The following is an 18,215-nucleotide window of genomic DNA, read 5'->3' on the forward strand; positions in this document are numbered from 1 at the left end:
CGCGTCGAATGATTGCCATCGGAGGCGCGTATAATCTGTTGAAGGACTCTGCATGCATTTAATTTTTAAATTATTTTGTACACGTCATCACTAAGGTTGTGAATAAATATTGATGACTAACATCAGTTAGTTTAGTCAACAGAAAAATTGAGAAAAGTCGATAAAAATTATCGTCAAATAGCGAATATTGTAAAATACGAGATAATAATAGATAGAAGAGATCATTGGCGTATCGTTGAAGAAAAATAATTAATAATCGCGAATAGTATTCACAGGTTGTAAACCATATGTGCGCAGGGTTTGTGGTATATAATGGATTAATCAGATGCCTGCTGTTCGAAACATAGCGTTCGCAAGCCGCTTATAAACGTGGCATTCAATGCGTGTAAATGATTCCCCATACTGGTAAACCCATGATTTCACTTTACTGTAATTTCAATTTATCCCTTCTCCATCTACTTTCCCTTTATTTATTAAAATATCTGCATCCTAGAAAAGTGCTTCATTTTCTAATTATCAATATTCAAAATATTCAAAATTTAGAGCATAATATAAATAGGTACTGTAAAGAGGTATTCTGATCTGAAATACTACTTTTACATGTTATAGGTTACTAGAACACATATTTTGTATTAATATACTACTTTAATACATGAAGATATTTAAAGAAAAGCGAGCGTACTAATTTTCAGAGCCTTTTATTTGGACAAATCCTAGACCAGAATACTTCCTTAACACTAAACCTACCGTGACCGGTCAAATGACAGGTTGAATGATTTATATTTTTTTGTAAGAAATTGGACAAAATTTGGTACCAAATTCTGCTTAGCTTCCGATGTAAATAGGAAATATATGTATAGCAAAGACGAAAGGAGAGAATCTTCAGGTTCCACTGTCTTAAAACAGTCTAACTCAATATCCAATGACTATACCAGCTACTATACTTGTATATACTATGTACTTTGACGTTATATACCCAAAGTAGTTAGCACTTGTATACAGGGTATTTGCACAATTACTATGTCATTTTTTCGTAAACAATTGTTTTCTCCGAAATACTACGGTAAAACTACGGTATCGACTGCAATGAATGCAATACAATTTCGTAAGATTCGTCTGTTAGATTGTTCCTGAGGAAGGGGCCCAACTTGACGATCATAATGGATTCGGAGGAAAAGTTCGCCGCTGAGAATCCAGTGATCTTCTCCGCCCAGTTTTCGATCCTGCCAACCCAATTGGCCATCGAACGACATAGGGGCTTCACGCCGTCCCCGTCGTCCGAGTGCCCGTTGGAATGTGCCGTGAGAAACGATCGAAGGTCCTGCAAGCTCGCATCCCCGGGTTATCCGGGCGTCTATCCCCGCGGTATCAGATGCAGGATCACGCTGGAATCGAGCGCAGGTCGTTTTAAAATCGGCGGCCAACCCGACGACCTTTTCGATTTGATGAACCGAACGTCCCAGGACAGCTGCCAGACGGAGAACTGCGAGCAGCACGTGGAGATCGTGGCAGAAGCCCCGAAGACGAGGGTCGCCAGATCGGACGTCAGGCGAGCGAGGAGTCTCGATCACGAGGAGGAGCTAGAATTTATCATTGGCCAAGCGTCGCGCAAGTTCAGGAAGGGCAGAAATAATCGAAGAAGGCTTAAGAAAGTCAAGAAGGAAGTTGTTGGATCGAAGGATACGAGCTATTCTCGTGGAAGAGAAGAGGAAAAACGGAGAAATAACGGCCGTTCGAAAGAGATCACCGAACAGTCTTCCGCGGACGTCTTCCTCGGTAGGAGTAGCCCCAGACTGGGCTATCGCGATCAAGGACCACGGTCCGAATCTATTCAGAAGAGACTTCGTCATCCGCAACGCGTCCATAAAAAGTCCATGGGATCGATAAGCCCTAAGAGGAATTCCGATCATGATCTGCAAGATATATCGAACCTGAAGATCCTGCCCGACGGAACTCACGTGATTGCCAGGAAGGGATCCAGCCAGCAAAGTACCGCCATCCTCCAGGTGAGTTGATCTCGAAAAAGTTTGCTCGCGAACTGCTGGACGGTTTCCAAGATCGCCGGGGATCAGTTTTTATCGATCTTTACTGAAGTCTGAGTAACGTCCAAGTGGTAATTAACCCGCTGCACTTCATTTAGTAGACGAATTTGAAAATACTTGCAATTTTTATTTGGCTCATTTATAAACAGTTTTCTTTCTAAACAAAACACTATTGATTACAATATTTACAGTGTCACTTTTTGTGCATAATTTTCTCTGAAATTTATTTAGGATACAAGTCTCTCAATCCCAACTGAATTATTTTACTTAATGTTGACTTTTACCAAATTGTTAAATGGAAATCAACTTTCCTTTAAAGCATTTAAAAAATAATGAACTAATTGAGGATTACAAATATTTTCAAATAATTACATTGACATGTATTAAATAATTATTAATTTAAACTTGCCCCAATAATCCATTTAAAGGTTAAATTAATTTTAATAACAGTAAAACAATTTTTCTTTAAATGTTTTTTTAATGGGACGCTGTGGTACTTAATAGGTTAATTATTTTTGTAGAACAATTTTGTAATTTATTTTACGAGTTCGTGGATGTCCAAAATTATTCTGAACAATTTCTAAAATCATCAGTAATTTCTAAGATTATTTGGATAAGTTTTCGTTCAGACTTAGCCAGTTGGCACGGATTCAGAGTAACAAATATGGAATATCGCGTTTGCTTATCGATACCTGCGGTAAAGTATCCAGATATATTATTGGCAAAGTTTTAGTCCGTGTTGTTTTATGGCATGCTTCTCTTTCGGCGGAACAGATAACTCTCGCTCCTTTCCACTTTTTCCATTTGCCTTTTTTGTAGGTTTTCCTCTTGCAATGGATATATATCAGCTGCCAGTATCGCGTCAGGAAAATAAATTCCTTATCTGGGATTCATGATTGATGTTTCTGTTATCGAAAATAATCTACGAGCACTAAAATCTATCAATAACAACACAATGTCCCATCTTAATAAATAATAAATGCACTGATAAACCACACATTATATGAAAAAAAATAATAATCTGATGTAATTAGTTTATAAATGAACGCCTAGAAAACAAGTATTAATTTTTCTTGAAAATTTCACAAAAAACTTAAGAAGACCATAAACTAGGTTCCACGGAACAAAAAGGCCCGGACGTATCGATCGAAGCTATTTTTCAAATGACGAGAAATTTCTTCCGACTCGATTCTTCTTTAAGGCTGTTTTCAGTAATTACCGAATTAGTCGAAACCGTTGGCTGAAAGTTTCCCTTCGTCAGCGAACGAATTGATGAAGCTTTTCGTTCCGAGTCGAACGCGAGAAACGAGCAGCCGCGCAGCAGACGCGATTTAACTCGAAAACAAAAAGATAATCGGTTTGTTTCCCGGTCTGACAAGGTTCCCGAATATCGGTATGTGAGGAGGAGCCGGTTGCAAGATAAGTTGGGAAGCACTAGTTGCGTCGGCGATTACCTTGCGCTGCTGGAGAACGTGGACGGGTCCATTTTGGAGATTTCCAAATTCTGTGGCAAAGGGCACGTGCCACGGATACTTTCGCGCGGGAAAGACGTCATCATCGAATTCTTCTCGGAGCAGGAGGGGACCATAATGCATGGCGGTTTCCAGTTGTCCCTCCAGGAAACCGACGACGCGCCGGGCGTGAAACGCGAGAAAAACTGCGAGTTCGTCTACAAGAGCACCGAACGTACCAGGGAAAATATTAAATCGTTGCAGAGTTGGTATCCACCGAACACTCTTTGCAGTTACGTATTCATAGGCAGGTTCACCGAGAAGATATCCATTCACATAAAGATAATCAGGAACGAACCAGACCAGGAACACCAGTCCCAGAAGCAAAACGTCACGTTCAATTACTGTTCGGGGAACGAAATTGCTGTTTACAATGGAATAGAGGTAACCATCGTGGAAACTTGACGAATGCATTTGCATAGCAATTAGAAGTTATTCTGTAAATTTGGTGCATCCGAAGTGTACTTCGCTTGGCTTCCATCCACGTTAGAAGCAGTTTTCGTCAGTCGAGACACTTTAAACTAGTCTAATTATCCAGTCGAATAACGGTCCATGTATTGAAAATAAGTCCAAACGCGACATGAATTAGAAGAGTTTCTCAGTAATCGATCCCATACACGTACCTATGTAATTGTTAAAGAAAAGCTTTCAACGCGGATCAAAATAATAATAAATAGAGTTTCACCGTGTAATATATGTATAATATAAAAAAAATGAAATTTCCAGGCAAATAACAGTGTCCTGATGTGGTCCTACTGCGACGTGTCCCACCAGGACATCAATAATATACAAGTTCCTCTGACATCCGCCGGAAACGAATTGTTGATACAATATTACAGCGCCAAAGGGTCGTACGACGGTCAAGAGTTCACTTACACGATATCGTACAAATTTACGAAGAAGATGCAGAACTTTACTACCAGGCGACAAGTCCAAGATGACTTTAAACTTATCTCTCTGAGGCCGGTAAACTTTTCAGTGTTGAATCTGAACGAAAGTGAGAACTGCAACTGCGATTTTGGCGACAGAATCGGCAGCTTCAAGAACTGGTTCATGGTACTCGTTGTCCTGGGGATCGTCTCCTTTCTTGGCGCCATTCTCACGATAATCGCGCTACTCGCTAAATGTATAAAAATGAAGTCGATGGAGAAGAACCTCCTGCAGACGCCGAAATTATGAATTCGATGGAATTCGTCGTCATGTTCCGATCTGGATCTTCACGAACGCACACCTAATTAACCTGTAAACAGACATCCAAAATTAACAGGTATTCTCAACACTTTTTCAAAAACAATCATCAAGTAAAAATTAATTTTCATTTCAGTGATTCATTAAATTTCAAAGATATATTAATTTTCATTACGAATTATTAAAGTTCTTTTTCTGCTAGAATAAGGTGGGGTAATCCCGGTCATGCTAACAAGTGCTATATAATTTTAACAAATTACATATTCGTCACTTTTTTGGTCTTAAACGATGGCTTAAAGAATTTAGTTTGCATCAACATGACAGAAAAAGTGAAAATTTATGTAGTAACAAAATTGAATTCTTAAAATCAAAAAGTCCGAATACACCCTGTATATTCCATCCTGAACACTCTATACGTGCTCATTGCCCATAGGATCTGCACCTTTCATCTTTTTCAAATTCCTTACAATAATACCTATGGACATTTTACACTGTAAAACCACAACTCAAAATAGTGTAAATACAATCACAGTAATAATTAATATTGTAAATCTAATGTAAATATAAACTATTGTAGCTTCTTTAATTCTCTCTTCAAAAGTGGAATATGATATTCCAAACACTTATGCTGCCTTATGCATTGATATCTTCGTCTTATTAACTGCCTCCATGGCTTTTGATAAGTCCTTTTGAGTCCACTTTGCCTTATTCGTAGTTCTTTTACGTCTACGAAAAATTTAGTTTAATATTTAATTCAGTATCTTAAGTTTAGGTACTTGAAGAAATAATTGAATTTAAATATCACCAAAAATCAAATTTAAAAATATAAACATTCTTCAATTTAATGAGATTAACGTTAATTATTTATATCGATTGTAAGTATTAGCTGACCTTGCTCAAAAATCGATCACTCTTTTTATACATGAAAATAAATAATCATAGTGACTGTTAAAATGACGGGAACAACGAATATTACCCAGACGCGTCACTGATAGACGATACACCTTAAAAAAATCAAATAATAAGTTCACCCTAACCATTATCGATGACAGAAATTGAACTCCACGAGGAATGATCTATATGATCTACACTGTTTACGGGTTGAGAATGGATCGTGTATAGTTTGAAAGGTCTTGAGTTGTATTTTAATAAAAAAAAAACACGCGAAAAATACAATGGATCGCTGGAGAAATCTAGAGTACTGGATAATACTCCACAGGCCAGTACCCAGTGACAAAAAATGCAATAATTAGAAGTAAACATTTTATTTTATTCATAAATGTGTTTATATGTGAATTTAAAATATTTCAATTTAGAGAGAAGACATTCACTGAGAAACGTGAACAGAGATGAAAGGAATGAAGAAGTTGCATAATTTTTTTTTATCGTTTTGTAACAAATGAAAAAAGAACCTGCAAAACTTTCTATGACAAATACGCCCGGAGATATAACGTTTCAAAGTTTGACCAAAAAAGATGCAAAAATTACATAAAAATGTTTTCCAGTACAACTTTTTAACTGTATCTCCGGTTCCATTTATCATATAAAGTTGCACAGGATCTAATTTTATTCGTTAAAAATGATACGAAACATCATTTTGCTTCTTTTGCAAAATTCTTCATTTTCAACTGTGTTTCACTAATTATTGCATTTTGTTTAAACCTCTGGGAGCTGGCCTGCACAGCGAGGCCCAGAATATTTTTCGTCCAAAGACTGGATAGTCTGTATTTGTAAATAAAACGCTATACATAATTTTATATGTTACACTTTATATCGAACGTACACCAAGGAAAGTAACTTGTAATAATTGTGGTTGATTGGAATTATCGAATCGTGTGAATTGTAAATACACATACAACCCAACATATCCAATTGGCGTATAAGAAGAAGAGTGATGAGGAAAGCATAAAAATTATGCACGCGAATGAAAATTAATATACTGTACTATTCGTTAGGCAACGTAAGGAAATATCGTCGCTTAAAGAAACAGCTTTAAAGAAAATTCTTTCTGTTAATAGTCGACGAACACTGATGATACTATGGTATTATTTTGCAAAGGAATCAATAACGCTTGCGTGCAACATATAATAATCAAAAGAAACGCGCATAAATGGATTAATTTCTTTTCGTAGAAAGAATTATAGACACGATCGAACGTTACAATCTTTCAGTGCTCGATTCGAACCTTGATATCCGCGTCTGTAAATTTTTTTCAATTGTATAGAATAATTTATTGCAACCAAAATATTACAGATCCAAATGATTACTATTATTTGAACTTGTATCAACTTTCTATGGAACCCCTCGTGTATTAGGTATATAAAATACGTATTTCGATGTCATTTTTTCCGTCAGATTCATTTATGTAAACAATAATTTTGTAAATAAATCTTTTGCATAATTAAAAAAAAAAGATGAAGAAGTATGAACTCTGTGATCCAATAATATTTTCTATATTTCTTTTTTTTGTAACCGTGACATAAAAATACGTATTTTAAAAATTTTATCCTGAAAATTATCTGTAGTTGATTTTCACCCTCCTACACCCCTTAAATAATATTCGAAGCTCGAGGAAAGTGTCCAGAGGGTCAGCGAAATTCGGGAAACGAGCAAAGGGCCAAGTATGGTTGCAAAGGGGATGAAATACGTGCGAACGAAGCACTTGGCAGCGTAATGTCTTACGAGATAAACTATCGCCCCATTTGTTGCATCTCGTGGCGAGAGTTTCTTTGTACGAGGTGGGAAAATAATCGCGAAAGAGCATCACGCAAAGGCCGAACCAAGCAACTACGCTCGAAGGAACAAATAGCCTCGGGCCAACACCTAATTAATGCCAATCATTGCTCTAACCACTGCCCAACAATCCTGCACTGCCAAAAATTTCAGTACGTATATTAATTCCTTTAAGCGTTGATTTATTAATTGTGTGTAAATATAAGTTGTACAAATTGTACCATCGTTGTTACGTAGAATCTGAGACAGTTTCGAAACACGGTCAACGACTCGATGCATGAACATTTTATTATTAAATTATTTAAGTATGTTTGCAATGATGATACTCGGGTACGCTGATAGAAACAAACAATAACGAGTATAATCAATTTAATAGTAAAATATGCAACCTCCACAGGTTGTTACGTTTGAATATATGTTCGTGATCTCGATTATTTGTAAAAAATAATTTGTTAAGTATCTTTGGTGGTAGAGAAAGTTCTTTTAGGTGTTGCATCCTTGAATGATCATTCTGTACGATCCATTAATCGTGTCTTTCCACATACTTCGCGCGTGTAGATATTAATAATTACCTTCCTTATTTTTACGTAGAAGATTCAACGTTTCATTCCAAAATTAGTATCTACGAGCAGACATTTTATACGTTGCAACCTAATAATTAAATTTAGGGGTGAGCCTAGGGTCGAGTAGAGTACCCGCACACCCCTAATTAAATTGCAATTATTTATTAGGAAGTTTGTTATTTAAAATATAGTAAACCACCGTCCTAATTAGTTTGAAGAATGTTATAAGTAGCGAAGACGAGAAGGGGGAGGGGAAAACTTCCATTAACCAAAACATCTATTATCTAAATTTTCTAAACGTTAATATTTCTATATCTACTTATAATTTCCAAAGGTGAGATTTTCAAATTAGAGATTTTGAATTAGCTCTCTCCTCTTTGAGCTCTTCTAGATCCGCCATTGTTGGTCAAGGTGCGAATCAGCATTTTTCACGTATTTTACGAAGCAACAAATATAAAATGATCGAGAAAGAAATGTACAGCTTTCCAGCTGCAGTGCCAAAGAATAATTCGTTAAAATGTTCCTAACTCGTTTTATAAGTAGCGAAAGTGTTATCAAACAACGCTTCTAAACATTCATTTCATCGTCCTCGCATCTACTCAAGTATTTCGTTCGAATACCGAATTCCTCCGCATTTGTAACCGTGAAACGTATTTTTATAAAAATGCAACGTGTAAATGCGATAAGTATTTAATCGAATTATACGCCCAGCAAGCAATTGTAAATGCAAAACTATAATAAAAACGAAACTGTTGCTATTTGTCATGGCCACATGACTTATAATCCTACCCTGCGTAATTACACTACTTTGGTTATTTTATAGAAACGTCTGATTCTTAAATCAAGGATTTACTGTATTCAAATTTGAAGGGAAAGTTCATTTAATCAGCTATAAAAGAAAACATTAAAATTAATTAAACGTTTATTCAAATGTACCGATTATTGTATATTTACAGTAAGTACATCTATTTACAAACGTGTGCATTACAAAAATATATTCACCTACGCACATAAGCGTGTGCATCGATAAAGTAACACATCGATATTGAGTGAGGTAGAGACACTTACAAAGATACGCTTATCTATCGAATAACAAGAGTATTTAAAATATAACATTTACACATTTAAATATCAGCTCGTATTATATTTAACAGTGTACGAATACTGTTTTCGTTTATACCGTAAAACACTTAAAACTACAACACGTTTTTAATACTTCAACACATTGAGGCTTCTTATAATTATTTAACAATAACAATTGTATTTATATTTTATATCAAATGTTAGTTTATATTTTTTAAATTACGGATATCGTCTGCACTTGTATAGTAATATTCCTAACGATTTATTCAACAAGACGATGAAAACAATTCTCACAAAGATGAGAATAATTTTATATAGATTTATGAAATCAATTTTCCCGCCTAGTAAAATTCGTTATAATTTAGTTTTTGATTGCCTTCTTTTTTGTTTGTCGTTTCTACTCCTAGTACTACAATCCCAACCACTGTTAGTCCCACTTATCTTAGTAGATTGTCCAGGTATTATATGTCTACCTTGAATTTTTAAACCGTCGTTATCGTTAATATGACTAGTTTGTGCAGAGACAGGCAAAGTGGAACGAGAAATAGGACTCAACGGTTTTCTGCCGCGTTCAAAAACTACCGACAATGATGTTAAAGATCTAAAATTATGTAAACAATATAAAAGGTATTTCTAGATGCAATATTCTTAATATATTCTACGTACCGATTTTTGCTGCTAGGAAGTCGCGAAGTATCTAACGGAGCAAGCTTTATATTTTTTGGCCACGCGGCGGGAGTAACAGAAGTATGCCAAGCAGACTGACAATTTGGTTGTTTTGTTAGAGTTAAATTTTTTTTCGAATTTTTTAAATAAGAAAGATTTCTGCTCGAGCCTAGAATAAAATAATAGTTATGTGAAAAGTAAGGTTATGGCATTTCAGTTTCGGATTGTTTAAAAAAAGAATAAAATAATAGTTATGTAAAAAGTAAAGTTATGGCATTTCAGTATCGGATTGTTTAAAAAAGAATAAAATAATAGTTACGTAAAAAGTAAGGTTATGGCATTTCAGTTTCGGATTATTTAAAAAATGTATGACATACCTGGAAATGTAGAAACGTCTAATGTCTGTCCCATAAACTTGATTGGAGTAGTCTTAATGGTAGAAAAACTTTCCCTAGTTGACAAAATATAAGGCACAGGACTAACTACAATCTTCTCATTAAAAACAGTGCCAAGTTTATTTCTACCAGTATGAGGCCTAAAAAGTTTGTCTTCTATCGCGAGCGAAGCATCTCGTCCGCTTCTTATTCCATCATTTTGTTTGGGATTATCGTGTTTTCTACAACATACAGATTGTAAATATACTTGATACAAAAAATGATTTACATATATTTACATACCTTTGAATTTCTTCTATGTTCGTCTGAGCAGCTTCTTTTCTTATTGGTACAATATGATCTTCTATTCCTCTAACCCTGCTACTTGGAAATTTGTTATCAAGAGGAATGGTTTCTTCGAACCAACTCAATTTTGTACTTTTCGCGGAACTTTTATTGCTATGAATAGGTGCCATGCGTATTTGCAAAACTTCGTTTAAATCATCACCTAGCGAGTCAATCACATTTTCCTTATTTGGAAATAGTTCGGACATTACATAATCAAAGAGTATATCATATATTTTATCCTTTAATGTGCTTTGCAATTTATGTTTCGATGAAATTTTTCTCTCCTGTAAATAATAGTTTATTATCTATTTTGTGACATTGAAATTCTTCAATTAAAATTAAAATATTTTTTGCAAATTGTATTATGATTGTTTTCTTTATGTGGATTTTCATAATCTAATTTCATATAAATGTACAACATTTCTTACCCTCGTTGAAAGACTATGTTCCGAAAATTGATCATCATCATGCAAATTGAATCTATTCTTTATTTGACTGGAATTTTTATCCAAATCTTGATATTTGCTTTTGGTGGATAAAAATGGATTTTTTCCAACTATTCTTAAATGTGGTATTTGCGTTCTCCATTGTATACATTCCTCTAAAAGGGGTGTTTGTGTCACTTGATCACCGTCTTCATAAAGCGTGTTTTCAATAGCATCCCACTGTTGCATAACTTTCTGAGTTGCAATGTCTTCCAACTCAGACGAATAAGATATACATGTTGTGATGCTATTTTCATCCCATGTCGATACATGATCGTCAACATCTTTACAAGTTTTTTTCTTTTGCAAACTTGGCAGTTGGAAGTGGTTGCTGGATTCATTCTCATTATCTTGGTAGTCTCTTCCATGTAATAAGTTTTCGGATGCTTTTACTTTTTGCGTTGCTGAATTAAATCTATATCAAAATGTAAACTTTATTCTATCCTATGTATCATTAAAAAGAACATATTAATGTATAAAGAAAACGTTATACAAGACGTACGTGCTCCGTTTATGTGTCTTTTTATGCATTTCATGCTTCTTAAAATGTATCTTTCATCAATTAAAGATATCTTTAATCATTTGACTGGAACCCTATTCGACTTGTTACGCAAAATCTTTCACAGTTGACAGCAGTTTTATTGATTATTTTATTCTAGGAACATCAGTGTAAATATACAAAGAATTTCACTGCCATCTACGGCAGAACGGCCAAGTTTATCGAGAAATAGTTAGTTGTCTTCGATGCCAGGTGGCCCTCCTTGTTACATAAGGAGTGGGGGAACAGAGTTTTTTTTTAATTGTATCACATTGTATTTTCGGAAAAGAATTTTTTTCTCGAAAGTGCGTAGGATTTCGGGGATATGTCTATTCACCAAAAATGATTGTAATTGACCCCCGCGACCAAAAATAATTTTTTCAGAACGATTTGAAATTTTTTAAATTCGCCGAAAAATGTCTGTACCTAATTCCTGTCGATTTTTCTTTAAAATTCGTCTTTGACTTTGTTTGATTCTCTACGGAAATGATGTTTAATACTTTTTTATAATGATATAATAAATATTAACTGTTTAAAATTAAACCTTCCTGATTGGTCATACTATAGAACCAGAAACAAGGGTATATTTAGTAGTAATAATAATAAGTACAATAAATTTATTATAAAATTCTCTCGATTTACATACTGTGCAATTGTGTATTGTAAATTAAATAGTATAATACTAATAAATTTTACTGAAAGTACGGGTTGTAACTTTCAACAATTAATTTCCATTCCACTTGAAAACGACGTGAGCGATTATTAGGTATACGGTTACTGTCATTGAACTTGTCAGCATAACTGGAAAGCCCACTCTGAAACGAACATAATAAGAAATTTATTCTACTTGACTTTAAATTCAATTCCCTATAACACCAAAGTGTGCTCACTTGAAGAATTGCATAAATGTAAATCTGTATCCATGTTGCTCAGCAACTCCTGCGCAAACTACGTTAGAAGTAGCTCCAATCAAAGTTCCATTTCCTACAAATATAATCGTCCATTCAACCACATAAATAGCAATCGTACATGTTAAATTTTCTAATACATTTTCAATGAACAAGTATCGAGAACAATGATAAAATAATGATGGCAAAGTCAAATTTTTTCGTCTGATAATCTAGGCGTTGAATCCAAAAGAAGAATTTTAAACTATTATTAATTTGTAGTTTGTGAACGTAATAATAATAGTTGGAAAATTATTTTTCAAAATTTCGTTACCTCCCATGCAGGCGCCAAAGGCTAAAGCCCATATCAAGGGTTGCAATGGCAATCCAAGATCGTCGTTCTGTGCTAGATTAATTACGATTCTAATCATCATTGTTGATAAAGGTACATTATCAACGAATGCACTTGCAAATGCAGACACCCAAAGTAGCAGTAATATAGCTACTGCCAATCGCGATTCTTCGTTCACAGATAGGATAATGCTTTCGGTTTGCTTTCCTATCCAATCGATGAGACCCAAACGCGAAAGAGCCTGAAAAGTATCGAACACGTAAAATTTGTTTTTAATGACAATAATTAATAAGTATAACTTGTAAGTATTTTTATACCTCCATTAGAATAAATAACGATGCAAAAAATAACAAAGTGCTCCACTCTACTCGTGCCATAAGACCATCCAGATCTTCGCTATCTGCTACAATTAATAATAAAAGAACGCCAACCAAAGCGGTCCAACCTAGCGATAAATGCAGATTGGGAAGACTGTGTAAAAAGAACAAGGTGATCACGAAGGTTAACGTGAATCCAGATTTGACTAGTAACCATTTATCCCTAATAGGATACTGCAAAATGAAATACAATTAAATTAGAATATTGTCTTTTAAATTTTTTAATTTCTTAAAGCGTCCACATTTTGTATGGTCGAGTAATAATAGTGGAAAACTGAAATATTCGAATGTCTTCTATTTAACAAGTCTAATGAAAAACTAAAACAACGTTAATACATAAAACAATTGTCTTACATAATAAAAGTTGGTATCCAGTCAGTTAAATTCACATTCAAATATTCATATATTTACTACTTACTCTTTCTTGAAGTTCCTCGAGGGTAGTTTTATATCTTTCGAGCGCTACGCTACCCGTTAGTAACTTCTTCTTTAATTGCGAGAGTAATCGTTTAACTTTCTTCAGCAACGTTTCCCTCACTAAATTTTCATCTTTACTGTAACTCGACAAACTTGCTGCAGCCCTTTGCCAAATGGCAATTTCGTGCCTTAATTCCTACAATAATAAAGTAAAATTATTTATGAAATATATTGTACCTAATCTGTCGGCCATCAACATAAAAGACCAAATGAAAAGTTAGAAATATATATTATGTACCTGAACATCTTGCGGTTCGTCGAATCTAAGAACAGCCACGTCTCGAAAAATAAATCGTAGCTGTGCATAGACTACAATTATTACTAATATAACACCAATGCTCATGTGTAATGTGAAGGTACTAAAATCGACGCCCTACATGGAACACAAAACATACAACCGATAAATATAATGTATTATTAGAAAGACGTATCAAGAATTGTATAACGTAATATAATGTAAGTTCAATATAAACAGTTGTAGAAACAACAGTCAGGTTGAGAATTGGAAGATGTCCCAATAGCAAAGTAATCTACGGTATTTTTGAAAGACTGCTTACATGTTGTATAACATCATGATTCGATGTAATAATCACGTTGGGTGGATCGCCTACTGGCGTCATAGCACCACCGATATTAGAATAAACGACCATCGTCGTCAATATTGGTACCGGATTTAACTCCATCACTTCACATAATCTGATAGTTACTGGTGTCATTAAAAGTACCGTTGTAACGTTATCTAAGAAGGCGGAGATGAACATTGTGAAGAAACATAACGTATTCACGAGTGGCCACAACTTTCCTCCAGTTATCTGAGAATGAGAATCGTGCAAAGTTATACAGGGTATTTGGCCACCCCTGGGAAAAATTTTAATGGGAGATTCTAGGGGCCAAAATAAGACGAAAGTCAAGAATACCAATTTGTTGATCGAGTAAGTAGAGTTTCTCATGCTGAGTAAGAATCACTATCGCGTGCACGCAGCTGTTCGCAAAATTATTTTTGGTTGCAGGGGTCAATTATAAACATTTTTGTTGAATAGACATATCTCTGAAATCCTACCCACTTTCGAGAAAAAATATCTGGTATGTGCTGAAATTTTTCGGTGAAAAAAAAATTTTTCAAATCGTTCTAAAAAAATTATTTTCGGTTGCAAGAGTCGATTACAATCATTTTTGGTCATTACACATACCCCCGAAATCCTACGCACTTCCGAGAAAAAAATTCCTTACCGAGAATCTAATTTCTGGCCAGAAATGTTTGCCCGAATTTTCATGCAAATCTTTAAAACGTCATAACTTCTGAACGGATTGGACGATTTTAATGTTTAAAAAAGCAAAATATGCGTATTTTGGTGGAGAATATGTACAAATCGCAAAAATATTTGAAAAGTTGATCCTTGATACCGAAAAATGAGAAAAACCTCATAATAACGGTTCAATTTTCAAACAGCCATAACTCTTACAATTGTGAATATATTTCAATGAAACTTTTTTCTGAAGTAGAGCTCATGGGTACCTACGAAAAAGTATTAGACAACTTTTTTGTATGGCGTCAAATAAAATTACTAAAAATCAAAATTGAATTTTTAAGAAAAATCGACAGGGGTAGGTGCCTAAATTTTTCGACGAAAAAAAAAATTTTTAATTAATTCTGAAAAAATTATTTTCGATTGCGGGGGTCAATTACAATCATTTTTGGTGAATAGACATACCCTCGAAATCTTGCGCATTTTCAAGAAAAAAATTTAGTACGGTCGAAACTTTAAACGTTAGTAACTTTTTAACGAAACCTCAATTAAGAAATTACTATTCTTGACTTTGGTCTTATTTTGACCTCTAGAATCTCCCATTAAAATTTTTCCCAGAGGTGGCCGATACCACCCTGTACATTTGCAGGAGAATAATGATATGTCTGATATCGTAAATAACAGGAACAATTTAAATTACAGGATTCGAGTAAAAGAAAAAGAAACACGAGTGCTTCACCTTAAAAGCGTAGACCGCCAGCCAGTCAAATATACCCGTTTCAGCGACAACAGCAACAAGTATCATCATAGAAAATAACAATAGCAAGGTATCGACATCTATCCACGAAATCATTTCACTCATAGTTGGTCTCTGTAATACAATGTTTTATAGGAAATTGTATGTAACGAATAATTTACGTTACATTTTCATTTGTTTCGAATTGAAATACCTCGTTTACAGCTGCTAGGACTGCGATAGACATAGAGGACGCTAACATGGCTGCCAAGGTTCTGTGCACGATCTAAAATTATTTCGATACAATCAATTACAATACAATTTATCGGTTTCATAATGCATTAAATTGTGTAATAAGTTTCTCTAATTTTTTAACGAAATTTCGGTACTTCGTGACAGATATCAAAATTGACGACTAGAATTTAGATTTACCTCAAATATTATTAAGATGTACAACCCGAGTAAAATCATCGCGGCATATATTAGACCGTTTGTTTTATCTAACAATGACAAATCGTAAGACATGGAGACTGCAAAACTAGATTCCAAGTTTGTTTTCAAGTTCATTGATACCACACTGTTTTCTAATTCTCTGAAACGTAAAAATGTTTAAAAGGGTAATACATTGCACGATTCGTATCTTAAATTTGGAAAAGAAGGAATTTCTACGTTAAGAAAGTAACATACGTTTCGCTAATATTTTCCAAAACGAAAGATTTTTGATGCCTTTGTCCAGGAAATACATCCATTAGACTTTCCGGAAGAATCGGTAACATCCATACATCGCTTATGTTCTGTGGGAAAATATCATAAATTTCATTTAAAACGTAGTAATGTTAAGTTTTCAATAATTACAATATATTTTATTATTGTTTGCATCGTATATCTATAGTATTTTATTTCTCTTTAGAAACATACTACCTTAAATTGTTTAGAATCTATACCATTTGCTTCGTAAATCTGTAGTTCTAACCACAGCATTAGACATCTCTCAGATACATTACTGTAATGTGCTGATTTAATTGGTGGAAGTAATGAACCTTCTACCGTTACGCTAATTCGTTTATCAGTGACGTCATCGTACATTTTGTAATCTATGAAAATTTAAGGAAACCCAAGAAACGAAAATAGGAGTCATTTTAACTTTGATAGAATTATGAAAAATAAAAGCACAATAATTTCTTCGTATCTGAAAATAAATTACTTTAAAAAAATAGAGAATTTATGTGCTATTATATTACTTTTGATCATCGTTTTAATAATATTTAAACGTTTCTTTATCAATAGATAAAAGGATACTTCTTATTTTGTTTTTGGGCACTGAGATGTGATGCATTTTTTCGATCTTTTCGCTCTTGAACATCAGCAACAACTGCAATTATGAAATATATTATCGTAACTTGTATATCGAAGCAAGGCAAGTAGTAGTTTGTTCTTTGTACAGTGCAAATTTTTGTTGAAATAATGTTGTTGCAACTTACAGTAAATAAGAGCCAGCAACAACACAATAATATGAACTTCGTGTACCGATAAAATGGTTTCTGTTTAGTTGTACTAGTTTCGTATATTATATCTTGATGCCCATCTTCATCGCCAGTCTCGTCATTTTTCATTCTAACGTTGATACGTAACATTAAAGTAGCACAATGTTAAAAGATTTATTAATGTATTTTCCGTGGTAATTATGAAAACAGGGATTGAGAGTATATACTCACTTCTGAGGATCTGTAGAGTGATGACCAAGAGACATGTTAACTACCAAACAATCTTTTTTTATTCCATCCGAGGATCTACAGAAAAGGAGAGGTATATCGAGTAACTATTGTATATCAGTTGAAAAAGGAAAGTTTAAAATCTCTTAATGTGGTAGAAACGAGTAATGTAGTGACAAAAATACCAACTTTCCCGCATTGACTCGATCGTATTCCCTCTGAAAAACAGCCAAGGTAGGATCCAAACGTATTTCTTCTGGTAGTTGACTCCAAGCACGAAGTACCTCTTCCGGAATGTGACCGAATATTATCGAACTGGTCAGAGATGATGGAGTTCCTATAAATATATAATATTTTAATAAATATTAAATACTTGTTTCTACGTGAAAAATTTAGGTAGTCTAGTCGAAAACTATGCAGTAAAGAGTTCTCGAGGTCGTTGATATCGAATTTAATAACAAGATTTCAAAATTTAAAATGGCGGTTTCGTTATTATCGGGTATGAACGTACGTTTAAATATAGGAATCGTTCAAACGAATGAATTTATAAAATAGTGTAGATGTAGATGAAAAAAATATATAAGAAAATGTGATAACGGTAATTTCAATGTATAAAGAGGAAAATTATAACATTTAACGTACCTATTGTCGCACAACTGCACCGTGATCCTTTCCTGAGAAACAGCGGTGTTCGTAACCCAGTTTCATCTTCGCTCGAGTCGTTTTGAGACATTTTGATGTTGATTATTCCTAATTGTTCGTTGATTTTCGTTAATTACACTATTTATTAGGATTCTAGTTTGCATTTTCTTTCAGTGTACAAAATAAGGTAATTTCTAGAGCAGACGTTTTATAAGTACCTATAGAATTGGACACATATTTTCCAATAAATGATT

The 18,215-nt window shown here is 34.2% G+C and overlaps 3 protein-coding genes across 6 annotated transcripts in view; 1 reads left to right on the plus strand and 2 right to left on the minus strand.

The window, feature by feature from the left end:
• The window catches only part of LOC143342770 (uncharacterized), a 43,948-nt gene extending 35,054 nt beyond the window's left edge, over window positions 1-8,894 (plus strand). For all 3 annotated transcript variants that reach the window (XM_076766987.1, XM_076766988.1, XM_076766989.1), the window contains 3 exons: window positions 1,124-2,006; window positions 3,422-3,937; window positions 4,280-8,894. In XM_076766987.1, coding sequence (XP_076623102.1) covers window positions 1,124-2,006; window positions 3,422-3,937; window positions 4,280-4,732 — 1,852 coding nt within the window. In that variant the 3' untranslated portion in view covers window positions 4,733-8,894. The remainder of the gene's footprint in view (window positions 1-1,123; window positions 2,007-3,421; window positions 3,938-4,279) is intronic.
• Window positions 8,895-8,941: 47 nt separating this feature from the next.
• Window positions 8,942-11,651, minus strand: LOC143342773 (uncharacterized). 2 transcript variants are annotated; one of them, XM_076766993.1, is made up of 6 exons: window positions 11,496-11,651; window positions 10,937-11,408; window positions 10,464-10,789; window positions 10,164-10,402; window positions 9,787-9,955; window positions 8,942-9,721 (listed from the first exon to the last, which is right to left on the minus strand). In XM_076766993.1, the coding sequence occupies exons 1-6, from the start codon at window positions 11,522-11,524 to the stop codon at window positions 9,475-9,477; spliced, it is 1,482 nt and encodes a 493-aa protein (XP_076623108.1). In that variant the 5' UTR covers window positions 11,525-11,651; the 3' UTR covers window positions 8,942-9,474. The 2 variants fall into 2 exon arrangements, with proteins under 2 accessions (XP_076623108.1, XP_076623107.1); XM_076766992.1 differs by having other exon boundaries at window positions 10,464-10,792.
• Window positions 11,652-12,169: 518 nt separating this feature from the next.
• LOC143342769 (P protein) lies at window positions 12,170-18,056 on the minus strand. Its single transcript, XM_076766986.1, has 17 exons — window positions 17,962-18,056; window positions 17,509-17,656; window positions 17,323-17,397; window positions 17,089-17,221; window positions 16,907-16,979; window positions 16,529-16,701; window positions 16,295-16,401; window positions 16,040-16,199; window positions 15,822-15,893; window positions 15,611-15,742; window positions 14,182-14,436; window positions 13,863-13,997; window positions 13,566-13,760; window positions 13,088-13,321; window positions 12,753-13,011; window positions 12,422-12,515; window positions 12,170-12,346 (listed from the first exon to the last, which is right to left on the minus strand). The coding sequence occupies exons 1-17, from the start codon at window positions 18,050-18,052 to the stop codon at window positions 12,256-12,258; spliced, it is 2,427 nt and encodes an 808-aa protein (XP_076623101.1). The 5' UTR covers window positions 18,053-18,056; the 3' UTR covers window positions 12,170-12,255.
• Window positions 18,057-18,215: the final 159 nt, after the last annotated feature.

This window comes from Colletes latitarsis, chromosome 6 (assembly GCF_051014445.1).
Source record: "Colletes latitarsis isolate SP2378_abdomen chromosome 6, iyColLati1, whole genome shotgun sequence".
Lineage (NCBI taxonomy): Eukaryota > Metazoa > Arthropoda > Insecta > Hymenoptera > Colletidae > Colletes > Colletes latitarsis.